General features: G+C 40.3%; 1 protein-coding gene across 1 annotated transcript; it reads right to left on the bottom strand.

Moving 5' to 3' along the window:
* Positions 1 to 832: 832 nt before the first annotated feature.
* Positions 833 to 24112, bottom strand: LOC141467099 (vitellogenin-2-like). The gene is made up of 35 exons (XM_074151418.1): positions 24043 to 24112; positions 23908 to 23928; positions 23651 to 23802; positions 21955 to 22206; positions 21238 to 21399; positions 21002 to 21150; positions 20182 to 20332; positions 19894 to 20051; positions 19636 to 19801; positions 18697 to 18822; positions 18133 to 18351; positions 16948 to 17165; positions 16700 to 16797; positions 16265 to 16389; positions 16053 to 16154; positions 15309 to 15428; positions 15033 to 15222; positions 13175 to 13268; positions 12881 to 13066; positions 12203 to 12347; positions 11859 to 12081; positions 11593 to 11768; positions 10588 to 11202; positions 10044 to 10094; positions 9127 to 9216; positions 7858 to 8070; positions 7621 to 7763; positions 7084 to 7222; positions 6415 to 6550; positions 5814 to 6000; positions 5395 to 5486; positions 4215 to 4312; positions 3338 to 3497; positions 1825 to 1986; positions 833 to 951 (listed from the first exon to the last, which is right to left on the bottom strand). The coding sequence occupies exons 1-35, from the start codon at positions 24110 to 24112 to the stop codon at positions 833 to 835; spliced, it is 5508 nt and encodes a 1835-aa protein (XP_074007519.1).
* Between the last annotated feature and the right edge of the window lie 3553 nt (positions 24113 to 27665).

The following is a 27665-nucleotide window of genomic DNA, read 5'->3' as shown; positions in this document are numbered from 1 at the left end:
CCTGCAGCGGGTAGGCAGGAGGCAGAGCCCACCTGTTGATTGTGGCCACAGCAAAGGCTCATGCTGGGCACAGAGGCTGGGGCAGCTCACCCAAAGTGCAAAGGTCTGGCTCTGCTTGGGACCCTTTGGCAGGTGGTATACTTGGGTAAGTCCACTGTGTCCTGTTCAAAAACTGCCGGTTCCCACTATCTTCTCATGTGGTGCATCAGGAACATTACGTGTTCTTGTCTCCCTCAGAGCAGCCTTGTCCAGTGGCATGAGGTTCGGGCTTATTCCCTGATCTTGCTGTTCTCTACAGCAGCACTGCCCTGTCAAGTAGTTATTGCAGGACACCACGTCTGTGTTGCTGCTGCAGAGGGTGCTGCACCACACAGAGGTGATCAGTTCCTGCTCCGGGTGTGCAGGATCCCAGCACCAGGGAGGAAAGCACTGGGGGAAGCAAGCGTGGTACCACAGCTGCCCAACCCATATCCCCAGTGGCGCCCAACACAGAGACGTGCGTGGTGCACAAAAGATGGTCACAGACTCAAGAAGTCTATGGAATAGGGGGTGAGGAGAAGCAACACAAAACTCCCCTTTCCATAACCAGTGAAATAAGGAAGCCTTCACAATTTTTTCCATGCATGGATTTATTATGAAATCAGATATTTATGGACAATCATAACAGTTTCTACAATAATAAAGTTTAATACTTTAAATTACTTGGGAAGATTCCACACGTCCTTAAACACTTAATTTACTATCCCTATTATTCCTTAAGATGAGTTTTCTTACACCACATAATAAAAACATTCAAGTGTTTCTGTTTTCTCCTGTGCTGCAAAGTACAGCTTCATGCACTGCAGTCTTCGTTCTCACAAGAACATGCTATGTGTGCATCAACAGTGTCCTGCATGTCCTCTGACTTCTGGTCGAACTTTGTCTGTTTGTCCGTCAGGCTGGTAGCTGAGTCTGATGGGGAACAAGAAAATGAAAAGTAAACAGTATCCTTGAGAAGCAGTTTTGCAAGGTACAGCGCTCACCATGCACTAGTCATTAATTACAGCAGGCTTGGCTTCTCCTCACTAGCTTACATATTTATATTTGTCTAAGTCACGCAGAGATGTTCCAGGAAGCCCACTTAATTAATAAGCCAGTTCAACCTTGAAAACTACTACTTTCATATAGAGTTTTATTATAATACATTTAGGAAATGATATTGTGGTCTTAGAGGAAAAACAAACTTGGAAAACAGACATGAACCCATCATGATATAATTTATATCTATCTAATCTAATATCTTAGAATCTACAATACACCTGTAAAAAAGACATCCTCCTACATCACTGCACCTGTGTGTAGGAATTCCATCCACACCTGCCCTTTTATTGCCTAAATCAGCTCAGTGAAATAGGATCGCTCCCAAAGGCACTGATATATAAAAATATACAAGGGGAGGATGCCCGTTTCAGGGTGCTGCACATGATCTGATGTGGCTGAGTCCTCACCGGCTGCAATACACAGATTTTCAGCTGAGTCACAATGCTGACTGTGCTGTTACCCTGCCCTCACCTTGTTAGCTCAAAGGGAGTTCAGTTTAGATTTTAAATTCCGGTATAGTAGAAAACGTAGTGAAGTTACAACAGAAAAACATCTCTCTCACTAAAGGAAGTTTTACATATTAATGAAAACAGGGAAGCATCTTCAGTCAATACCACAGTAAATCCATCCCTGCCTGTGGGTATGTTAGATTATTCACACGCTTCTAGTGGAATAACCAAGTTAAGGCACAATCTATTTAGACTTTTGTGCAGCTCCTATTCAGTAAGATTTCTGTTTACTTACCAGCTGGCAGACAGTGGAAACCAACAGTGACTGGAGTAGTCTTGGTGGCTGAGCACCCTTTCATGCAGCGCAGGACGGGCTCTGTAGAATAGCACTTGGACTCGACACCCGCAAGTTGAACTGTCTTCTCAAGCTTCACAAAGGAGTGTCGCAGTTTGCAGGCTGTAACACAATCACTGGTGACAGTTTACCTGCTTACATTCAAAACCTTCAGCTCTCCCCAGAAGGACCCATCTGCCAACACTGCCAATTTGCAAACAACTTTCCTCTATGAAAACTGTATTTTGATTAAAGTGAAGCAGTGTCACTGACTGATAAGTTTTTCAAATCAGTTAATTAGATATGGAGCTATAGAAGGTTAATTTCAAATGCAACTGGTTTATTTCTAGATTAGCATGTAGAAACATAGTCTGATGTAATTTCTAATAAACATTTTTCAGAGTAAACTGGCTTACTGAATAGCTGCAAAACCACATTGAAAGTGTTGAATACTCAGTAGTGGAAATAAAGGAGGGATTTCTGACCAAATAAAAATATTGCTGCAGAGAGAAACCAAAAGTCATTGCTGCCAGCCAGTAATACTGATCACATTTTGGGTTCCCAGGACAAGCAGTTACAAGTCTGTGAGAAGCTAAATGGATCACAATTTATTGCTGACTATAAGCTTTATTCAGTAAAATTTCAGCTGTTTCCACCATGTGTTAAATGGAAGCACAGTATGTGGTCACTATCAACCATGGGAATACTATCATGCACATGCGTGTAGACTCCATATCCATCTAAAGGAAGTTTGAGGCCCACTATTCTTTACAAACTTATAGCAGAATAACAGCTGATGTACAGCTAAACATGTAGAAGCCATCTCCAGGGGCTGAGGAAGTCCTTCCCAGCAGGACAAATCTTCTTTACAAAGCCAATGTGCCCATTCTCCTTGCAGCACTATGGTTTGCTGTTGCATCATAACCTCAGCTGAGAGCACTGAGTGCACCATAAGATCCTAATCTACTGAAACACTTAAAATGCAGCTTTTCTTATTTCAACCATGTAATTATGTCCCTGGAACTACTCATGCACTTGAGTGCTCTGCTTGACAGGTTGCACTGGTTCAAAAATCAGATGGTCAGCCAAGGTAAAATAATTACTAATCCCCATCTGATTTTTTTGATGGATCAAATACTGGCTGGAAAATGCTGTTGTGTTTAAATCAAAGCATCCTGTGTGAATTTATCCTCTTACATTCTTTTCTGATCTTCTAAAACACTTCAAAACTGAAACAAAGATTTTGTTTCAGCTTGGTTATTTAATTTCAACTGACTTGTGCTTTTTGGCTTGTTTAACGTGTAATTTCTTATTCCTTTCTAAACTGACAAATTTTTTTTATACTTAACACAATAATGAACCCTTTTTAAATGCTTTCTTCAAAATGTTTATGGATTTTACATTTTCTAAATAAATTCTACATTTTCTATACAACTGCAGAAATATTATATTAAATTTATTAGAGCTTGCATACCTCCTGTACAAGGCTTTTCTTCCAAAATCCAAGAATGCCCAAAGCTCACCGCATCTTTAGCTAGATATCCATTGGGCATCCGATATTCCTCTTCACATTCTGCATCATATTTTCCACATATGCCACACATTTTCCCTGCCATCCATAAAGCAACTTGAATCTTCAAGAAAAAACAAAACCAGAACCATTTCGAGTTAAAAAAAACCCCAACCTATGGAGCAGATTTTTGCTATGTAGGCCCCTTTCAGTATAAGTTAATGCACAAACATTTAAAATCTCTTTGCTAAGAATTCAGAAGGGTCTGACCATCAGATGCTAAAGTCCTGTGGTGCTGCAGCGTCTTTAACTGTTAAAGCCTTTAAAACATGCTGTGCCAGTCTAGTATTTAAGTTATTAATATTTTAGACTATTAATATGCTGAAACTTTTGTCTGATGGATGTTTTCATAGTATAGGTGACAGATACAGTATGGTTTACCAATTTCTTACATTTTCCTTTCATACTGTTTTTAGTGCAGCCTTTAAAAGAATGGCTGCATTTTTGCTGATTTAAGGAATGATACAGCTGCCAGAACAGTGGACCGGAGCTGGAAACTCATTTTTCTTGCACTGCTGGGTCAGTGTATGTACACTCACAGGCCCATTTCCCAATGCACACCCGTCCTGCAAGAATAAGGTATTCTTGCCAGTCCCTCCTCCTATTCAGAAATAAAGAGCAGGACTGTGCAATCCGGTAGTTTCATCTTCCCTTTTGGGTTTTTTGGGCCCAGAACAGAGTTGGTTTTGCCACCCTATGCTCTTGCACTCACACATACAGATTTAAGGAAATCCTATGGCAATTTCTCCGTGCCCAAGCATATGAAAAGGAAGAACTATACCCTGAATGTGTATCCATCAAAGTACAGTTTATCAATGCCATAGGCTGGGGCAACAAGTACAAGCCCTTGCTTTTCACTGTGGATCCACAGAGAAGCACCTAGAAGGAAAACAAAATAAAGCAAAGCAAAACCAAAACCAAACCAGGCCCAACCTAGCTTCTTTAAGAAAGAAAATAGCAACTGTCATGTTTCTAAAATGTTCTTTTCCTTGAAATTCCTCAGTTGTTCTATTCAAGAAACAAAACATACAGCAAAATGATGTAGAAATGTATATGTATAGAAAATAGATATTTGTTAAAAGTTGGAAAATAGTTTTAATGATCACAGATTTACTCATTTTTCTTTGGGCTATTAACACATTCATATTTATTTCTAGAAATTATTACACAGCTGTCTGTAATATCTGTATAGTTGTGCAGGTATACAAGGCCCTGAGTACACTATATTGGAGTGAGGAAATACAAAGAACACCGTGACACTCACTGGAGCCATTTCTAGTACAGTTATCACTTCCCAAGTATGTAACAAATAGGACAGAGCTCAGCACTGGCAGACGCTAACCCAATTTCAGCAAGATTTATCCTGATTCTTATACTACAGCTCTACAGTCAGGAAATACCTGCACTGTATATAGCCCCTGACCGCATAGCACAGAATGAAACACAGTTCTCCTGTACCTTTCAGAAAATAATCTATTCCTGCTTTGAGAGAAGCAAGCAGGCTGTTTTTCCTGTTCTCCATATATTATTTCTAGCATATTTCAGAATGCAAGCAAAATCTGCACCTACAAATCAAATTAGGAAAAACATTGATACACAAGCGTGGTGAGTTAGAAAAACTCTACTTGAAAAAGTTTCAATCAAGCAAGATTTTGTAGTACAACCAAAACACTTCTCAAATTTGGAACTCAGCAGGAGCTGCAGTAATGTACGAAAAGGAGGGATCTTCATGTTAGTTATATCTTGCTTAGTTTGGCCACTTCAAGAGCTTCATAATCTAATCAGTCTAAGTGTTCCTATAAAAGTGAGTAAAATACATGTTCTTAAATATTAACCTTACAACCAAAGGTGGAAATACTTATCGAATACAAACTGATGGAATTTCTTTGACAGTTTTTTTTCTTTCTTTCTTTCTCCTAAGACACATGTGAAAATGAGACAACAGATGCTGCATCACTTACCAGCAGATATGTATGAAACATTCGTGGTGGGGCTCTCAACCCCATCTACCAGCAGTTTCACCTGTCCGTTCACAGGGTGCATATCAATTTCACTGTTGAGGAGAAGAGCGTTGATAGCCTGTTTGTATTCCATTCACACGCATACAGCGACAAAGGCATTTTCCTGCTCACTAAATATCACTGATCACAGCATAAGCTCATTTCAACTACTTAAATGACATCAGGGGTATTCTTGCCACCTAAGATGCAGGGGAACATCGTCAGCGTCACATTCAATATGCAGGGAAAGGAAATAAGGGAAATGCTGAAATCCCATGGACTGCTAACCATTGCATTAAAGCTCAGATCTAAGCTCCTCTCATGTTAAATGTGGACGATGTGGTCCCTCACGCTCCCAGCATCTGGCAGGAGTTACTTACTGACTGCCAAGCTTGATGTTGATTGCTTTCAGGTTCAGGCCTTCTTCAGCATTCCTCATCATCACCAGGAACTTAAGGTCAGAGCTACAATCCTGAGCCAAGATGTGGTAGCAGTTTGCTGGCATTGTGTAGTTAAACTGAACATCATTAAAGGTTGTGATCTTGTTGTGGGAAACGGAGCAGCGAGCTGGTTAAATAAAATGCCAGTGAGTATTTGCTTTTCCATAAAAGAAAGTAATTAAATGGCATATTTTATTTTTAGTGCTAAACAATTTTAGCTTTATATTTTTTCCACTATGTGATATTTTGGTATGGATTACAGGGGCTTTGGGCTTCTGAGCACCCATAAATTCTAAAAAAGGCATGGAAAATACACTCCTCTACCTAACAAAAAATGTTTTCAATTGGTATCTTGATCCCTGAAATGCTGATGATTTCTGTACTATATGCACAATATTGTCTCCCAGTTGAACCATCCTCACATTATTACAGCATATTGCCTAATTAACTGGAGACAAATAATCCCAGAAAAATTTAGAAGGTGCTCAAGTAGATCAGGACACTGAGGACAACATGCTTCTGAACCCAATTAGATCCTGACCTTTCAAATTCTCGAGCACTGCAGAGGGGGCTTCAGCAAAGACATTCCAGATGGGAGGCTGCAGCTCTGAAGCTGGTATCCTTGGACCTACAGGGAGTGGCAGGGGAAGCCTCATGGCTTTTTCATAAAGGATCATCTGAAAAAGAATTCAAAAGCATGTTCAAAATACACTTTTGCCAGGTATTCACAGCATACAGTTGGGATCAGCTTTTTTTTCCTATTTGGAATTTTATTTTAATTTTTTCTACTTTGATTGACAAAGACTTTATGTGAACAGAGCTCATCCGACTTACTGTCCATGAGCTTTTTGCTTCTGCTTACAGTTTTCTCTCATGGTGTGGGTCATCATTCAGGTATTATTTGGGAGACAATTAATTACTCCCCTTCAAAGGTGATCAGGTGAAATCTTACGGAGTTACTAGAGATGGAAATGCATGTCATTATGAGTACCCACAGCACTCTCTTTTTCCATGAACAAAATCAGTCTATGAATATTCTTGGATGTAATATAAAAAGGTTGAAAATAAACAAAAGTTATTTTCATCATTTGCACCCAAACTGATGCTTACTTCATTTTTTCTAAGAATTGGCTCACTGTGATTAAAATGCAACAGTCTCATTTTTCTACTACGAAAAAATAGGAGAGTGATAATAATATTTCATAATTACATCAGGAAGCTTGACAACAACATCACATGTCCTTGGAGAAGTTAGAGCCACGATCACCCTGGCTTGTCGAGAAGGATTCTTGTCCATTTTTTCAGAGAACCCCAGCATAAATGCAGCCCCAGGGACAAACTTGTAAAACCTTCAGAAATTCAAATCAGAAAGATCTGGTGAAATCGAGAAGCAAAAAGCATCACACATTGCAACCAGTTTGTCTCGTATCTGTGTGTAAGTAGCTACAGAGTCTTCTGGATCACTGGCTAGGTCCTCATGACCACTCTCTGCTGATCTGCTGTTCAGTGAAAGGAAGGATCTGTTTCTCAGTTTTTAGTAACTATGTCCAGCATAAGGAATTACTGTACATTACAATAGGTTGGCTATGATCTCCCACTCAGCTTTTATGTCCAAAGGCAGTACTGAGATAGATCAGAGAATAAAGTAATAGCCAGTACTTTAACCACTAGAACCTCACGTGTGGATACTGACTTTTATCAGTTGACCTATATCATGAACAAGTATCACTGAAGACTGAAACCTCACCATTCTGCTATGGATCTGACACTCGAAGGAACTTTAGGCCACTCCAGTTTCACTTGTACAGCAGGGTGGGCAGCAAACCGCCCAGTTACCAGCTCAGTTGAAATCTTGTAGTCCTGACAATTCCGGCCCCATTTCAGGTAAGCCTTTAATGGAGAGAGAAATCATCCATTTTTAAATGCATGGAACATGGTTTTCCTGTGATGAACACAGCTGTGTATAACTATTTTTGAGCCTTACCACTGCCTTGTGAGCATTGAGGACTGAGGCATCAGCACAGAGCTTCCACTTGCTTGAATCTGTGAGGTTTGACACGAATACCTGCACCCGGGGCCTGATGGAGTCAACATCAGCATATACCACAAGCTGGAGTCCTCCTGTCTTCTTATCATTACGAATGCGATGAAGAAAAACAGCTAATACTGGTGTTTTAACATCTCCCAAAAACTTAGGCTAAGAAGAAGGAGGAAAAAGTATGCAAAGAATAAGAAAATAAAAAATAAAAGAGTTACCATGGAACATTTTAGATGCAAGATCTACATAGACAAGTGAGAAATAAGCAACTGAACTGCAAATATATACCAGCATATGTACCACATACATATACATGCCTATAAGCTCTCATGCATATGTCTTGAATGTGCATGTGCCTATGCATGCACAGATGGATTTTAGCACTAAATTTTATATGAGCCAAAAACTGTGCCATTTCCTGAGCTACAGCTGATACCATGGAAATACTCATATCATTAGGATACAGTAAGGACTATATGACTTGGGCTTCAATGTTAATACCTATACATTTGCCTGTGAATGAAAGTGGTTCAATTTGACTAGCAACATCAGCTGTCAGTTGTATTCATCGCTCTTTCTCACAATAACATCCCCCAGCTAGTGTCCTCCTGTTTATCTGTCTGGTTGGTCTGTTGGCTTTCACCTCACACTTCAGCTGTGAGTTCTGTGGAGCCAGCAGGTTTTGTGTTTGCACAGCACCTTAGCAGAAAATATCATCCAGGGCGTTGTCTTCGATATCAAGAACCTCCCCCTTTGACAGCAGTGCCTTAAGCATGCTATAGCCTGCAATTCCTTCACTCCATCACTAGACTTCATCAGACTGGGTAGTGGTGAGGAGCCAAGGTGCTACAGGTCATCTCTAAAGCATGCCTTCTGCTGAGGCTCCTCTTAGCCTCGGCCTCCACCACCGTCCTTGCACTGGCACTACAGCACCTCAACTTCCATGCTGGTCGCAGAGGTCACAAGATCAGTCTCTGCCGGCATCTGTTGGGTGGGATTCCCATAAGGGAAGGGTTGTGGTGCAGGTGAGAAGGACCCTCACCTCACTTAGAGGAAAGTGTGTGTGGGAACTATGGTGCATGTCTCTCTTGATTGATACCTGAGACTAGAGTATTTCTCTTTTCCCATTACCCCGGCTGTACAATTACTGCAAATGCACAGCCACTCTGTCATTCTTCCAAGCTGTCAAAAAACCCTAAAAATGATGCAACTAACCCGGGAAGCAGCTCGAGATGAGGCACGACTGGATCTGGTAGAGGAGGATGTGCTGCTAAGTTGGTCAGCTGGGAGCTTCCTTTTTGGGAACTGCAAGAAGAAAATATATCATGCACAAAGAGGGTAACTTAAAAGCATGCTTGAAGAAATTGCACCAGGCAGTGCTGCAGAATGCTCTATGTCATGGCATTTGGTGTTGGTAAACTTGTGTTCCAACCCTGAGCAGCTCGATGATTTGCAATATGCTTTGTCCTGCTTAGTACGTGTGATCTAGCTCTGAAAAAATCTTGTTTACCCAAATATATCTGACACTTCAGAAAAGACAAATAAGTAATATGTCTAGATGAGAATTCCCTGTGTGAAAAAACAATGGACCAGAGCAAGTCAAATTGAACCAGCCTCTTGATTGAATATGAAAGATCAGAACTGATTCAATGTACTTCTGGAAGAGCCTGATCAACTGGAGGACACATTGAAAGGACCAACTGAATGGAAAGGATCAACTGAAAGGACACACAGAACTGAACTTTTTACTTTTTGAGGAACACTAATATCAAGTACACTGCTCCTGGCTGGCTCACACCTTAGTAAGAATATTCTGCTGAAGTACCATCCTGGTGTGTATCAACAGTGATTGCAATCCAAGAAACCAAGTGACCAAAGCCAGTCCCTTGTACTGCTTTGGCAGAGCTTTGCACCTACTTTGCAGAGCCACAAGTGGCATCATATGCACAACACAAAGGAGAACATAGCTCTCCGTCTTTACGCATCTCAGAAGAACCACCACGATTGATTTGGTGTTCTAAATGTTGCCAGCACTGTAATTTTCTTCAACAAAGACAACAAGTTGCCTTTAAGATTTCCATTTGACTTGTGATATATTACATACTTATTTTACTGAGGAAAGAAAGTCTCACCTCTTGTCTATGCGCTGATCTAAAGCGATACTGATAAATCTCATGATCGTCCTTTGAAAATGATAAAAACAAGACGATGAAAAGTCTCAGAAGAAAAGAAATGCAGCAATTACATTGAAATCTAAGGACTTGGAAGAATTAAGTAAAGATTTTACTAATTATCATTCATACGTAGTTCTGTATGCTTAGTCACAAGCACATAATGCAAGATTTGAAGTACTTTATATAAAGCATTAATGCTCCTACAGCAAAATTATGACAGAAACATGCAATGTATATTGACAGGAAGCAGTAAATTGGCAAAAAAATGGTTCCCTGCCTGTAACAAAAGTTTCAACGAACTTGTGGAAACTTTTGAGATACTTTGAAGTAGACATCTGAGCCAATGATTGCAGGTGTGTTGCAGAGTAAATTTTTCTATTTTATGTTGCTAAAATTTACTGTGTCAGCTCATATTTTCCTGATTTATGATGCAAAGCCAGATGCCTTCAGGAATGTGATTTACAGACATTAGCAGAATCAGTCAATTTACTGACAAAGTTACCCATATTTTGGAATATTTGTTGCCGTCACCACTGCTGCTGCTGCTGCTGCTGCTGCTGCTGCCATCTTCCAGATGTCCTGAATGATGCCCATGGCCATGGTGACCCAATGACCTCCTGCTGCTGCTGCTTCTGCTGCTACTACTGCTGCTCCTACTGCTACCTTTGCTACTGCTGCTACTGCTCTTGCTACTGCTGCTACCGCTGCTGCTCTTGCTGCTGCTGCTGCTGCTACTGCTGCTGCTGCTCTTACTGCTGCTTTTACTGCTGCTGCTGCTTTTACTGCTGCTGCTGCTGCTTTTACTGCTGCTGCTTTTACTGCTGCTGCTGCTGCTTTTACTGCTCTTGCTCTTGCTGCCACCACTGCTACTGCTGCTGCTGCTCTTGCTGCTTGCATCTTTGTTTCCTGCTTGCTTTACTTGCTCATTCTCATCTTGATCCGCAGCCTTTTTACGATCGGGAGAAGCAGCAGATGATGAGGAAGAAGAGGAGACTGCTGAGGAGGCAGAAGATGAGCTGGAGGGATTTTTTGCGTCAGGGTCTGCCCCAAGCTCTGTTAGCATAGTGTTTCCTTTCTTAGAAGGCTGCTTCTTCTGGTGTCGTGTTTTATTTGCAACCTGCAAAAACAGTTCAAAGAGAAGTGCAAGAAAGGGGATACACCAGGTTCTGTATTTACAAAGTACAACTTCTCTGAGCATCAGATAAGCTGCTCACATCAGCCTTTCAAGGAACAACAACTTCCCTGCCTCACTCACTGCAGAAGCTGCAGAACTTCCTTAGATCCACTCTGCCCAGCTGAAATCCAGCCCAGCATGGAGGACCAGTGCCGGTTGGATGCACCCTGTAGGATCAGTCCCTCCGGATGTGCCACTGGCTGACAGGCCTGGAACTGGCACTTTTCAAACTAGCCCCATCTTTGCTTTCCCATACTGCCTTTCCACATTGCACTGCAAATTCTTGGCTTCTTTATGGGAAAATATTCCCCCCTCCCATGTTCAGTCTCTTACCTTGAACACATTTTCAATGCCTAGAATCTTCTTCAGTTTAGCTTGAATGTCCTCATATGGAGATGACTCATCCTCTTCCTCAGACTCTGAGTTTACCACGTGAATTATTTTGGAAGCTGCTCTGGATCCTGCCTGAATCTCCAGCTGAATTTTGTCAATATCAGCATCTGTGTGAACTGCACACCAATCACACACATTAGAAGGTAATACTGCTTCAAATAGCACCGACAAACCTAAGATGACAAGGCTCATGCTCAATATTTTACCTGGCATCACGACTATTTTAGCTTCATGTTCTCCAATTAGTCTGTGCAAATATGTATTTTTTAGGAAACTGGCATCTCGTGACCTTCTGGAAAAGCAGAGCTGACAACCAAGATGATGCAGTTTGACGCAAATGTCTCGTTTATGAGTTTTTCTTCCTGTGCCATGGCGAAGATCCTCTTGAGAGCTATAGGCATGTTTCCTTGGCATGCTGTCAGCTCCTTGCTGCATTGGAGATGAGTATGTGAGTACTACTGGGAGTATATCATAGGCAAGAGTAAAACTGCAGCCATGTGCATCACAGAGAGGGTAAATATTACTATATAAGCAAAAAGGAATAGGTTACCATTGTGAAACCTTCACTGGAAGCTCTCTCTGATGGTTTGAAAGGTTCTTCCACAATATTTGATGAAGCATCTCCTGGGAGAACCGAGGTCCTCTTTTCAACACCTAGTTCTCCTATATTTCTTGATACAGCAAAAGCTTTATGTCTGTTGAGATACGTGCAAAAAATGGTGAATTATTCCAACTCCTTGTCTTTGGATTAAGTTAAATACATCCCTGTCAGTATCATGTGACAACACAGAGATATTGTGTTTGAACATAGGGATTGTATATGCAACTATAACCATATACATTATTAAAGCAAAGTAAGAGTTCATCAGTTCGTCATATCACAGGAAGTTTTCAAAATCAGGATAAATTTTTAAAAAATTCCAAAACGTGGAAGGCATTCATTTAAAAATAAAAATTAAAAACCCTAAAAGACAATAAAATAATAAATAAATAAAAATTAAAGCCACAAAATAATAAATTAAAATAAAAATTAAACTCTTAAATAATTTAGGTAGCTTTTGACTCTTAACTCCCCCATTTCTCTTCCTTGGTCTTTATCTCAAATGTTCCACTACACACTGAAAAGCCACTCTGCCTATCTAGAAACCTCTGTAGGAGGTCAGTGAACAGTGAATAGAACTTTGTAAGGTTTCAGCACAGGCAGTATTCTGAAGCAATGCTACCGTACCTTCCAACCACTATCTCAGTTTCCTCATGGCATGGATTTGTTTCAATCTTAATATTTTTCAGTTTCATGTCTATCTTGGCATCAAACTTCATTGGTATTCTTGTCAGGACCTTGCCTTGAATCTCAACAGCATGTTGAAAGTATTCTGTGTTGACACCCATTGTAGCAACTGTCTGTATGTACAAGCTGAAACAGAGTGAGGCGGTCAGATGTAAGAAAGGTGCTCTTTTTTAACATTTCTGCCTTTACATAAAACCCCTCCATCATATGTAAAGACCTAGAAACCTGCCATACCTTGGGTTTATGTCAGACCGAATCTGCATGGTGGATTCAAGCAACTGGGAAGGCCTAAAATCTCCAGTTAAAGGGGGAGCCATCTTTCCATCAACTGCAAACAACAGAACAACATTTAGACATGGTGAAAGTGAAAGAAAGGATTTGAATTTAAGCAAGACATAGTTTTCAGGAAGAGGTAATATTTTTGTTAATACAACAAATATGGCTACAAAACAGGACAGACTTTGGGGTACCTTTGGGTTTTTATGAGTCTAAAAAATACTGAAATACACAGAAAGCTTGTTCCGTAGGCAAAGGTTCTGATGCAAAATATTGAAAATGGAAATGAAAATATAGTAAGAAAATAAAGAGCTGACCTAAATGGAAAGTTTATTAATTAGTATAACATTAACATTTCAGAAACACGAGGAGTCAGAAGACAGAGTGATGGTGGGCAACCAGGCTAAACAAACTCTGCTCTTCAATCTTTTCTCACATCAAGTGCGAGTATCTTTCTTGTACTGCGAACCCCAAACTGGTCATTATACTCCAGATGCAGCCTCAGCTGTGCTAAATAGAGCGGAAAATCATTTTCATGCTAGCTCTGCTCTTGCTATTGCAGCCAATGATGCAGTTGGCCTTTATCACCACAAGAGCACACTGCTGGTTCACGTACCAGCTTGTCTTCCAGGCCTTCCTGGCCCTTTTCTACAAAGCTGCTTTCTGTCTGGGTGATACCCAGCCTGTACACTTGCATGAGTTACTCCATCCCAGGTGAAGGACTTTGCATTGCCTTTGTCAAATTTCATCACACTTCTGTCAGGCCATCCCCTCCAGCCTGTCAGGGTCCCCTGCGGTGGCAGCCTGACTCCCCAGTGCAGTGACTGCTCCCACCAATTCAATGTCTCCATTGACACAAATTAGCTGAGGGTGACATCATTTCTGAAGTTCAGATTGTTAAAAGACAGTGAACAAGTGTTAATGATGGAGGAATGTTGCTCGTAACAAGCCACTAATTGGACTTTCATCTGCCGACTACTCTTGGAGACCAGCAGCCCAGACAGCCTTCACCCACTTTGTAGCCCATCCATCCAATCCATACCTCCCCAACTTGGCTACAAGGATGTTATTTTAAACAAACAAACAAAAAATAAAAAACACCCACAAAACCAGGGGCAGGGGTTCAAAGATATTATTAAAACAAACTAACAGACCAAAACCCAAGAGCAGCGAAGAGTGGGCACATACGAGACTTCTATAGAGCACAAGTGCACGTACTTCACCCTTCATTCCTTATGGAGTATCAGCAGAAGGAAGGGTCAGTTTTGCCAAAATTAAAAGTCACAACAAACAGTATGATCATTGAATTAACTTCTTGATAAGTATTCATACTTGCATATTTATTCTTTTAAAAAAGAGCTCTGTCTCTTTCCACAAGCCCTCTTCTCTTCCTGCCTTCTCTAACATTATTGGTAATTCTCTTTTGATTGTCTTCTATTTTATTCTCTGTTTAAATCACCATTGAATTCTGCTTAACTTGTGTGTGCATCTCTCAGGAGCCACCTCCTTCTGCCCACATCTGCATCAGCTCCCCAGGCAGCTCTTGTTTTTTCTGGCCTTGAATGCTTGACCACTCTCTCTGGTTTCTCAGATTGTCACCTCACCTTCTTTCTCTTCAATCAATTCAAAGTTAAGGCAAAAATCAGCTGTGTCCAGCTTCTCTTCAAACATCTTCACTACCTCCCCCCCCACTACAAAAAGTGGTTCTTTTTCTAACCTCCTGCTTTCCCACTTATTTCTCCAGCCCCCCACTTAGCCTGTCCTTCTCATCCCCTGCTCAGAGCTCCCAGAGCTGATCTCATACTTCCCAACTCACCGTTGACCGCCGCACGTGCCAGAGCGGTCGTGTATGACCCATACTCCAGCGGCAGACCGGTGCAGGTAGGAACGACGTATCGCAGCTCTCCCAGCCACACTGGCTGTGTCCATTGCCCTGCAATGCCACTGCGGATTTGGCTGGCAATTCTCTTCATCGCTGCGTTCCTGTCAGCAGATTCTAGCACAGTCTGCAGTAAAACAGAGATCTAAGAGGTTGGGATATAAAAGTAGAGTGGTGTCAAATCTTGCAAAGAAGAGTAGCGGTCCCCTGTACCTTCATAGCCTGATGCAGGACTTCCTTATTGATGTTGACATAGGCTATCTCTTGGCCAAATAGTTTCAAGTAGGCTGATATCAAGGGGGTTTCTGTTGGCAGCTCCTTCCATCCCATCAGCTAGGGAACAGGTAAAGAAACAAGCAAAGTTCCTTAATGCAACACTTTACACATGGTAATTCAGCAAGGTGATCAAATCCATCACTAACCAAGCTGCAGTTTTCCATTGCTGCTTGCATTTCTTTGCTGCTTTTTCAATAGCACAGTGTCACTAATTCAGAGTTCCTCACTGTCATTGAGATGCCCAAGAATAGCCTCCTGTCCAGTGTTTGGCATTTGATGCAACAACACTTGCACAGAGGGCCTGGGCCATTAGTACCCCAGTTTGAAAGCACAGCAACAAGTCATCTTTTCTCTTGAAGGCAAAGGTATATTCTTGCAAACTAAGTGAGATAGATGAAGGGAGGGAGGAGGAAGCCTGCCAGGCATGAGGCACACACCACGCTGCGATGCCCGCCTCCCCCCTCTCCTCCGCAGGGCCAGAGCGAGGGTTTGCAGGACCTGTCTCAACCATCCCAGGAGTGATGTCCCCTGCAGTCCCATTGCAGGTCTCTCTTTCACAGAAACACTCGAGCTGACTGCTAGGCAGGTAGTTTGCCTTCTGAGACAGGACTTAACTAGTACAAAAGCTTTACTGAATACCCCTTCATATAACCCATGCATTACATTACTGAAAACACCTACCGCTTTTCCAATCTCCTTTATCTTTTTGTATGTGGGATATTCAGCAAACGGGATATTTCGTTTCATGATGACGTCTGTGAGGCCTTCCACGCGGACACCAACCTACCAAAACAGCATGAGAAGGAGCAGTCTGAAATATACTTACGGAGACAAAACTTTGTGGTCAGTTTTAATTTTAATTTGCTTTATTACTGATTTAGGTAGATATTTACCTCCACTAAATCAGCGACTGACCCTGCAGTATATGCCATCAGCTTGGAAATTATTGCTGATGGGAACATCGTTCCTGGGCTGTTCATAATAAAGACTTCTCCAGCAGCAGCAACTTTATAGTTATCTGTGGCAGAAGTGAACAAAAGACACATCTTTTTTGTAACCATTTTTGTAACCATTCTGCTTTTCATTCAAGATCTTATTTCTGCAGCTTTTTCCATTGCCAACTCTAAGATACATAATTACATACATTTTAACTGTTTAGGCCCAAATTAATAAATGGTTACTCATGCACTTTTAAATACGTGACTGTCACATTTAATTCCATTTCTTGTTGAAACACAGAATGCTGTATTTCTCCAAAGGACTAAATATCTCTTAAGAATGGATTACTGAAGTGAAAGTTTCCTGGTCACTGAAATGCTTTTACTCACCGAAGTAACCACCAATATGCATGACCTTGCTATACCGATAGCTCATCCTGTCCAATTTAGGGGCCAGCAGCTTAAGGGCAATGTTGCAAGCTGAAGATCTAAACAAAATGAGAAAGGTAATCATATCCTGAAATAAGCTGCAGCCTGTCAGAATATAAACTGAGTTCAGTTTGTCAGCACACGCAACGCTCACTGACAGAACTTATTATTTGCAGAAGATCGCCGGTTTCCTTCCTGTCTCTACTTACATGTTGTACATGTACGGCAACGAGCTCTTCGACAAAGCCTTCATGTGGGAATACACAAAACTGGCCACTTGCAAATTGCTCTCCTTCATCGCCACATTAGCTATCGTTGTTATTAAAGGGAGAGCAGGCCTTGTCTCAAAGATAACAGCACAAGCCATCATCCGCACTTCGGGAGGAAGAGACTGGTCTGCAAGGATCTGAATGAGATATCCCTGCACCTGCAGAGAGAAAACAGTGTCTCAAATTACCAATAATTGAGACTTTTTTGGCAGACTGGATCCACACGTAACTCACAAGAAATATGGGCGAAGGGGGCATTGTCCTACAGAAAGGTTTCCTGATCTTTTTTACTGCATGGTTCCACATAATTTTATTAAGATAAATGAAGGGGCCATGGAGGAACAGCCCCATGGAGAAGGGCGGGCACTGAATCTGAAATAAATGTCCATGTAGCAATGTACCGGGTCAACCCACCAAAACCAAAAGACATCAGTGTAGCTTTTTGCATTATTGACATTCAAAGACTGGTGAATAACTTTGGAAGAAATGGTAGTAGATAATAAGATGGATCCATTCTTTGGAGCAACCCCACTGACTTGGTGAGCATGCTTCACTACGTTAGACCACTTTTTAAAAGGGAGCTTCGGCAGCCCACCACAGACCGTCTGAGTGGATGCTGCTCCTGTATCTAAGCCATCTGAAAGGCAGGAGTCTTGCCTACGCTCACCGTGCCAGCAACCTCAGCGGAAGGTCAGTGGTGACTCTTTCAACCTCAAGGGAAAGGTCTAAAAGAAGCAGAGCAATGTTGACATTTTGCCTAGGAGGTCAGTAGAAAGTGTTTCTGTCTCTCCTCTTGACTATCGGGGCAGGTTAATTATATGTCTGACTTCTAGGTGGCTAAATTTCCACCACATAACACTAGCACAGGACCTAAATGGTTATGACAGATGACTAAAGAAACACTGTTGATATCCTTCTGGAAGCTTCCTACTGACTAACAATTATTACAGTTTAGCACAAAACATCAGCTGAAATATAAATTCTATTGTGTTGTTCTTAAAAATAATCCTTTTTTTTTTTTAAACATGCCAAATCCACAGACATGATACCATTAAATTCACTGCCATTTACTGTATATATTCTCTAATTCTCTAAGTAAAGAAATCTCTGACAGATCATACTTACTGTTTTAGGGTCCTTCCGAGCTATTTTTCTCAAGGCCATTATGGCATCAATCTGAATGTGGGTGGGGGTATCAGAAGCACCGGATGAAGATATGGGCAGGAACTTCAGGATGCGCTTGATGCTGGCTGGTTCTCCCATGTTACCAATGCACTTCAGAGCTAATTTCATTTTGTCTTCACGGCCCCTGCTGATCGCTTCATCTGCCAGATCATGGATGGGCTATAGGCAAAGCACATTTCTGTCTTATCTTCCTAATGTATAGATTGTCCACAAAGTTCCCCTTACCCACTGAAAAGTCTATTGCAATAAACTAACTGGTTTTAATAAAATTACTCAGTAATGTCTTCGCTCAGGATTTTACCTCACAATGAGAAAGCTGTGGTTTCAATGATGAAGCCATTATCTACAGCAGTAAAATGATTAATTGCCTTTATTCTGAAGGAGGCCTATGAAATGTGTATTTCTAAGTCCAATTACCATTTTTATACTGTATCTTAAAATAAATAAGCTAATGTAATTAACATTACTAAGATATTAAGAACAACCTGACAACAAGCCACACACCTGAAGAACTTCTTTTGGACAAGCTGAGATCTGAGAACAGTATCTGTTGACCACAGAACTGTATCCCAAGCAGGCAACTTGCTGAAGCATGGGACTTTTCTGAATTCGAGAACTGGTCATTAAATCCTGTGGGGAAAAAAGAGAAAAAAATAATTTGGTATTTAATAAAGTGCTTGACATAGCTTTCAGAGCAGAAAAATCATCAGAGCTTATCTGAGGGGAGCAGTTTCAGAATTATTATTGTTCACATCCTAACAAATTAAATCAGCTTGTAGACATTTTATTTTCAAGCTTCACATAAGAGTTTAATTCCCCACTAGTTTCAATATAAATAAGCACATATATAAAGTTTACATAGCACCATTTTGATTTTCCTCAATGGAGCATAACATTGAAAATGGAAAGATTATGGGTAAACATGAATCTATAAATAGAATATCCTTAGAACAACATGTAACTCAATTATGTTAATGATGCATTCTTACATCATATCCTCTTTTTCCTATTTGAGAAGAAGAATATTGACTAGAGATGGGATTTTTCAGAATAAATAACTCATTATAGTGTCAAAATATTTGATGTTTGCCCTAATACTTTCACTTGCAGCACTTTACGGTCTATAGGAGCAGTTTGCAGTTAAAAGAGCTATTCAAATGACATAACACACAAATCACCATTTGTTTCAGGAGTAAGAGTTTGAAGTGGACAAAGTTTTGTCTGTAGAAGGTATGACATGATCTCAGTAAAATGAAGACACAGGACCGCATCTCTTCTCATGTATGTAGTGCCAAAAGAAATTCATGGTTCAACATTTGCACAAAATCGGTGTACATGAGAGGAGAATCCAGCCTCTAATGTTCTTTGTAATCAAAGGCTGCCATTAATTATCATTCCTTTTGTTATCAGATAGGAAAAATTCACATGGAAAGATTCACTCACTGCTGCTATTGGAACAGTATCTTCGTCAGCTTTCATTAAATGGAGAGCAAAAGAAACACTTAGAAGAGTCTGAAGGTAGTTAATATCATCATTGCGAATTCTGGACTTAATGAATTTGAGTGCTTCTGTAGTGCCTGCAGCAGAAACTGCACTCAGCAGCCATCGCCTGCAAGCAGGATAAAAAAAATAAATCCTTAATTTTAGCTCTCAGTTCTCCAAAAATGGAAAAGTTTCTTATAAATTGATACAATGAAATACCTGTAGCGGGGTTTATCTGAAAATTGTCTCCAGATGGACTCAAGAGCATCAGCACTTGCAACCCGGCAGAGCTGGACAAGCTCCAAGAATCTGTATGGAACATCGTCGTGGAAATCTTGCTGGTTATTCTGGATTATGTGCTGCAGCGTTTCTACTATCTGTTACAAAACACGAGAGAGAGAGTGTGACAGAGCACGCATACGTAATTAAATCATTTGGAATTTATGATCGTTACTCTTTTATTATTTTTTATTAGGAAAGCAATTTGAAGACCTAAAAATGCTATACCCTTTGCTCAGGGTTTTTCGTCTTGACTAGCTGCAGTGGCATCTGCGGCAATACGGATGGGAACTGGTAACGAAGGCTTCCGTAGTTCTGCATGGAAATGTCCGGGGCGCTCCCCCGTTCACTTCTCACTTCAAGCAAGGTGAGCTGTTGTCTGTCAAGAGACAAGTGTCATGAAAGGAACGAATTAGGTCTCTTCCTCCATCTGCCTTGGCTATTTGTTCGTTCAGTGATGCTGTGATGGTATCAGTTTTATTGTTTAATTGTTTTTCTTATAACAGTAAAATCTTACAGTTTGCTAATAGGTAAAGCCTTCTAAGTGGAACAAAATAGTATTATAGTTATCTATTAAATCTATTAAACAGTTATTATAGGTATAATAATAGTTAATAATATAAAAGTTATAACTATTATAATAGTTATCTATTAAATAGTTTCCGAGGAGCTAAACCGCTGTCTTCTGAATGAGAGTTATTGACAGAGTAATCAATGATCTTATTTCTACGTGCACCATCTTCCTCCTGACACTATAAATTAGCCCTTTTTCAAGACAGAGTAGTAAAGTTGCATTCTTATGATATAAGTGAGCAAAAGAGCTTTTATCCTTCTTTTCCATGTGATTGTAGTGGCAAGTTTACCAGACTACAAATAAAGAATGGTTCACTGAATTTTTAGGAGTGTGGAAACCCCAAGTGTGGGTGCTCACAGCTTTACCCAACTGCTGTGGAATTCAATTCTCATTTCACCTTAATTAGGAGTGGAAAGGGACTGCTGGAATCTATAATTATTCTCACTTTGTGAAGCAAGCCCATGTCCCACCTACCTTGCTTCCATGACAGCAACACCAGTAGGTTCACTGAGTGGTGAGATCTGATACACCTGCCGCGACACCACTTCTGTGATCAGGGTACCACTGTCTGACTGCTTCAGTTTGTAGGAGAAAGCCGTGGTCCCTTTTACGAGCCTTCCCTTCTGAAGGAGGACAGAGAGACCCAAAGAGTGAATAGGAACAGAATGACCACGTGTCTAGTTAGGAAGATCTTTTCACATCTCACGTACCATCATGTCAACAGGACAAGGGTAGATGTAAGCCATTCCCACGCTCTTCATCACTTTTTCCTGGCAATTATTTTGGTCTACAGTTTTGGTAACAGAGACTCGGCTGTTCTTCCTGTCTTCCTGGATGACGTACCTTGTATGGCAAACACCTCCAATTCCAGCCTGCGCACATCAACAGAGATAATGAGACTTCCCAATTATATCAGGATTTCACTGTGTGAGAAGTTTTATTGCATGAAAATTCTGAAGGAGCAGTAGGTGGGTAAGGACCCACAGAACAGTCTTAATTATGTTTCGAAACCTGTTACCATTACACACAATTAATCCTATTGAACTAAAAAACAGGCATGTGAACATTACTCAGTCAGAGGACTGAGTTTAAAATTAAAAAGTAATCAATTAATTAATATCGACAATGAACAAATAAAATGGATCAAGAGGCTGCATCAGAGAAGTCATATAACAAAGACACTCAGAGATAATTCTTTTTTCTTCAGAGCTGCATGCTCAGTCTTAAAGACAGATATCTTAAAGAGAAACCAGCTCAGATAATTCATTCAGCACATTTACACACATTTTCTTCTGTTTGAATGAAAATGGTCTTTTTTTGATGATGAGCATTTCAAAGTAGATGCAAACATACAGAAACTTGAAGGAAGAGCACCTAAAGAGAACACATCCTTTCAGTAAAGTAGTTTTAGAATGCAAAAAACAAACCTCTTGCAATTCGTACACATTCTGTGACTTTTTAATGGTTATCTGGATCATGTTCAGTATTCCTCTCACGATGTTAATACACATATCGGGGCAGTCTTCTGGGCCATAAATGTTTCCAATCCGTCCGCTATTGTATTCAAACTTGAAGGGCCGGGTAAAACATGAAGAAACCATCTGGGTGATTTTGGAAGATCGAGTAAATTGGTCCCTGGGCCAGATGCCATTGTACTCCTCGAATTGTGGAGAGCGGATCTGGGAGGAAATTAAGAAGAGATACTTATGTGAATAAAATTACTTTGGTACTAAATATGCAAACAGATTGGAAGAAATCGACATAATCACTAGTTATATACTCTTTCCTTCTAAATGTAGGCTTAGAGATTCATACAGCAGTTTGTTCTTTTGTCTCTTGTTTACACTTTTATAAAACCAGTACAAGCCCTGTGGGCTCAGCAGGTTTATTTTATCTTACAGAAGCAGTTATCCTATTGCTATTATCTCCCAGGGACACTTGCATTAATTCTATAAGAAGAAAGGCTGATACAAAAAGTAATTAAAAAAATTCAAATAAAATTCTCCCTATTTTTTCTGCCTTAAAGTGAAATTTGAAATTTAAAGTTTAAATTTGGCATTTAAAAAGTTCTTATCGTTCTAAATGTTAAAAAAATATAGTTTTAGAATGTTGAATTTTGACTCGTAGCCTTGTAATTTTTTTTTACTAAACTAGTTGGTATATTTGATTCATATTTGTGAATTGCTTAAGTCAATCCTTTTTTTAAAAATAACAAGCAATGTATTTACAAACATTTTTCTCCCCCTGTACTGGGACACAATGTAAATCAGAAGCAATTTCAGTAACTTTGGCAAAGTTAGTGCCAGTATAGGTGCCCCAGAGCACAGCCTGGTGCACACCATCTAAGAATTTCAGGATGAAGACTATAGTGTGAAATGCAATCCCTAGCTCGTGATTTTGGCATTTTGCCCTCACCAGTGCAAGAACATCTACAGCTCAACTACAACCAGTGAGAGCTCTGTTACTGAACTCAGTGCCCAAAAAACCAGCTCTGATTCTTAACTAAATTAAACAGACAAATACAAGCATTTTTCTGAAACATACTTATTTCAGATGGGTCAGGTCCTATCTCATTGATGTTGGCAGAGGCATGATTTCACACATACAGATCTTTTACTGCATTATCCAAACACTGAATATTATTACATGCTCCTTTCTGATGTCTTTCGTTTTTTAATCTTTCTTTTATCACTTACCACTTTTTATCTTTAGCTTTTTATCTTTACATTTACTAATTGCCTGCATGACAGTGATTTTACAAACCCAAGACACAGAATTTGGGAATTTTGAGACTAGAATCAAATCTTAAACTTGGAGCAGGCTTGAGTTAGAAATAAACATTTTCTAACAGAACTCCTGATTTTGGCACCTCTATTTCCAGCACAAAGTCTTGAGGAACACCTGCTACCAACAACACCCACAACAAACACTGGGAAGCGACTGGATGCCAAATCACTCATCACTTCTGAAACTTCAGCTTGCAGGTCATTTTCTGACGTCTACCGCACTAAGTCTCCAGTTGTGTTTCCTACAGCTTTCCTAAACCACAGATCAGCCAGATGTAATTATGACTGTGATTTATAGTTCACTGTCGCGTGGTATGTTTGGAAGAGGATATGGTACCTTGAGGAGGTAAGTGTTCTCTGACAGCCCACTGATCTCTACTTTGCTGCTCAAGCGCACGCCGGCTTTGGCTAAGCTTTTTTCTTGAAGACCATTCAACACCCAGCCTTCATAGCTGTACAGGTGGCTCCTTCTGCTGCTGAATCCAGGGTCTGTGAGGAATAACAGCCATTTTCACAATGCTTGCAAGCATGTTCTAATAAATAAAAATCACACCAAAGTCACCAAAAGAAGGCTATAGAAGGAAATTTACTTACCAATGTCAAACTTTTGGCTACCTGCAAAAAGAGATGGAAACCCCGATGAGTAACATTCATTCTAGATCCAATAATTATGGCTGAATTTAAGGAAATTTTGAGAAAGAGAGATGAAGGAGGGAGACATAGGCTTACCTACGAGGGTGAGCGCTAGTGCAAGTATGATTCCCCTCATAGTGAAGGCGAATGGGGCTGTGCTGGACATGGTGAGACTTTTATGGAAGAAAGCTGAGGAACACGTGGCTGTGTTCTGCTGAATTCTCAAGTTTTTTATCAGTTTATGTAAACATTTCCTTTTTTGCAATCATACTTTCTCTTCAGATGGAATAAAGGAAATCAAGTCATACCTTGGCATTCCACCGATTTTCTCATATAAGTCCTTTGCTGGATTGTTTAAAAATTTTTACTTATCCTAGTAAAACAATTTTACTGGGTTGTTTACAATAAATTTACAATAAACACATTACTTAATTTCCTAGATCGTATCACAGCTGGCTGCTGGTATTTAGTCCTGCCACAGATTGGGCTTATTTTGCCCGGGTTATGCTGACCTGGCACCTGACCCAAACTGTTATCTAACTGACAGTGACCCAATTAACAAAGCAGAGTCAGTGTCACACACGTTAATGGTGTTCTTTCTCTTCCCTCAGTATTAGTTTACAGCCACCCCTGTAAACAAGGCAAGAGACAAGAACAGATAAGCCCCTCCTCTTCTTATATGTGCACCAAAGTACATTTAACATCTCACTGAAAACCCTCATATATGGAATATATATATTTATTTAAATAAATCGGAGGTTCAGTGTGGCCTTTCAGCTCCGGTCACACTGACCAGGAATATTTTTTAAATGAACAGAGATTTCATAAGCAATCTGTAAATATTTTATCTTCCAAGGTAAATGACAGCAAAACATGAGCAATTAGAACCCACAGAGACTCTTTAGCAGTGAAGCAGGGGGAATGGGAGTGCAGGTCAGCTAGAACTTTTGCGTTTCCTAAGGAGCCAAATACAAAATGCAGCCAAGTACCTGAGCTGGGGCAGGCTGGCAGCCAGCTTCACCACCGATTTACATCGAGAGCCCAGGAACGCGCTCACGCAAGCGGTCTGTTCTAGAAATGTCAGGGGCATGGAGGCAAGTAGAGATGCACAAAACACGCTTGCTCTTTTTGAGCACGGTAATAGACTAGCAATCACGAAAAGGGAGGAATGACATCTGGTCAATCCCCCCCCAAAAGTTGCACAGTCTTCCAAAGTGAGCTGGGTGGCAACTGGATCAACAAAAAAAAAAAAAAAGGCAAGAAAAATGCATGGGGGTTTCTGAGGGTATTTCTGGAGGGCAACTTCAGGCAATGCGATAAACTGTGGGCTGGAAGTCACACAAAAAATGCAAATCAGATTCTAATTCAACATCTACGACGTACTGGGTATTTAGTCACTTTGTTTCTGCTCCTACAATACCTGTGGTTATAAGATGAACCACAGGAGTGTGATTTGTGGCAAACACTGCTTTAATGACCGCAAATGAACATTTATTTTCTATTCCAGCAGTTTCTACAGTCTCCCACTAGCAACTGCTCTTCCTAGGTTGTCAGTCCCACAAGTCTTGACTTTTTCAAACCATTTTCATCTGGGCTGTAAATCCACCTTGGACTGTGCAACCTCTATTTTGGGAACTATCATCCAGCTCACTGCAGAAGACTACATTTTGGGGGGGCGAAGGGGGCACCAGCAAGAAATGTCTCCTTTTTCATTATTATCAATCTATTATTACATTGAAGGAAATAAACGTGTTTCATGCCTCAGGTGACAAACTTTTCACTCTGATGTTGTAAGCTCTTCCATACAATTTAAATTATTTTTCTATCATTGAACATTTCTTTAAAACAAACTTACCTGTTATGCATTCCAGTTGTACATCTTGTACAACTCAAAAATTGAATAAAGGAACACAAGTACTGTGTCAGTATGACAACTACAACACAGTGTATACCATGTTGGGATTTTTAATTTTTTTTTTTTTTTTCAATTACAGTTCAACTCTGCTACGCCTGGTGAACATTAGAGATCAGATGTATTGTCTGAAAGCAATAAATACATCATCAGATAATTTGAACATTTCTGGATCCAACTATATCAACCTTTCATATCTTGTCACCTACTCTCACAAATTAGATGGGGGGGTGGAAGGGAAGAAAGTAAAAGCAAGGTGTCTTACATGTCTTCACACACAAAAGTAGCTAAGCTAATTCAACATACACAGCATTGCCATTACCCTGTAAATACTCCTATTTTCAAGAACAACCTGTTTAAATTGATATTAGGGATTTATTAGTTACCTTGAAGTGTACATAGAATAATACATGAAAAAAAAAAAACAGGATATGGTCTGATTTTTTTCATACATATGGGAATATTTTTGTCCTGCTGCAATTGAAATGGTGCAAGTCTACAGAAGCTGGTGGAAGCAGTTCTTCAAATTAGGAAGAAGGCTGTTTTGTAGGGGAAAAGTTTCCTTAGTTAAGGTTTTCATTTATTACTTTTTTTCTGTACAGCCTGTTGTGCTGTATTGTATCACCCTCAACCACTGGGGATAAAAGGGAAAAAAGTTAACAGCTGTAATCTAATCCTGGAAAGTGAGTTCCCATACCCAATGAGACCAATATTTATGGTAAAAGCACTCTCTCATCATGTAGACTGAAAAAGAAGCAACATATTATCTTTACAGATTTTGTGAAATGAAACACCATCGTTTGAGACCGACTCCTCTTTTCAATACTATGTGTGGGTGGCTAACAATAAGTGTACGCTAATCAGCCACTACTAAGGCTCTATCATCTCACACAGGCACTGTGTGCAGCGACACACCTGTATCACCTCTCTGCCAGCACTCCCACACTTCCCTCTTCACAACAGCCTCCCAGTAAGAAAGATCCCAAATTAGTTTCCAACACAGCGAAGTATTACAGTGTCACCACACTACCAACCACACCGCCTGTCACCAGCAGCAGCTTCAGTTTTAAAAGCTCCCCGACCACTGCATACAGAGCAATCCCAAACTCTAGGCATGCTTTCTCTCTTTACGGGGACAGGACTGAAACTAGACTAGGTCTAAGAGGTCAGCTCAGGACTCAGCTGCATACACGCTTCTACTGGGTCTTCCATGGAGGCATTCAAATTAATTTCTCCCTCTATAGGATGGGTTACAGAACGTTAAAGCAAAATATGAGTACAAAACATTTATTAATTGCTAAACATTTAATAGGCATCAAAAAAAAACTTTGACTAAGTAAATTATTTTGTTCTTCAAAGGCATTATTATCCTAACAATTACTGTCATGAAGAAAAACTGTCTAGTAAAGAAGCCCAACTAAACTGAATGCATTGAAGTGTCCCAACCCAGCTCCAGAGCACACCTTAGTCACTTCAGCACAGCAGCAGCCCCTAGTGGCACACCAATACTGCCTCAAACACGGCCTCGCAGGCCCAGAACAACCTACTACCTCGGAAAGAAGAATCCTACATCTACAGTACTGTTCTCTCAGTTGCTAATATATTAGATTTCTCACTTTACATCTTTCAATATTTTTTTTAATACATATTTTTATTCTTCCATAACTAAAATTCAGGCAAAAGCTGTCCAATGTGTTGTGGGGAAGGTGTAAACCCAACAGTAGCAATACACTGCTAAACCCTTTCAGTAGATGACACAACTGATCACCCATTTATTGAGGGGCAACTGGAGAAATAATAAAAATAA

The sequence above is a fragment of the Numenius arquata genome, chromosome 8 (assembly GCF_964106895.1).
Source record: "Numenius arquata chromosome 8, bNumArq3.hap1.1, whole genome shotgun sequence".
NCBI classification, from domain to species: domain Eukaryota; kingdom Metazoa; phylum Chordata; class Aves; order Charadriiformes; family Scolopacidae; genus Numenius; species Numenius arquata.
Note: the sequence above shows the minus strand (reverse complement) of the source record. Positions and strands in the feature narration are given on the sequence as shown.

Coding starts and splice junctions, on each gene's coding strand:
- LOC141467099 (XM_074151418.1), bottom strand. CDS start 24,112: ATGTCCAGCACAGCCCCATTCGCCTTCACTATGAGGGGAATCATACTT. Junction 13,067..13,174: donor CGGTCTGACATAAACCCAAG/GTATGGCAGGTT, acceptor ACTCTGTTTCAG/CTTGTACATACAGACAGTTG. Junction 12,082..12,202: donor CCAGTGAAGGTTTCACAATG/GTAACCTATTCC, acceptor TCTCCAATGCAG/CAAGGAGCTGACAGCATGCC.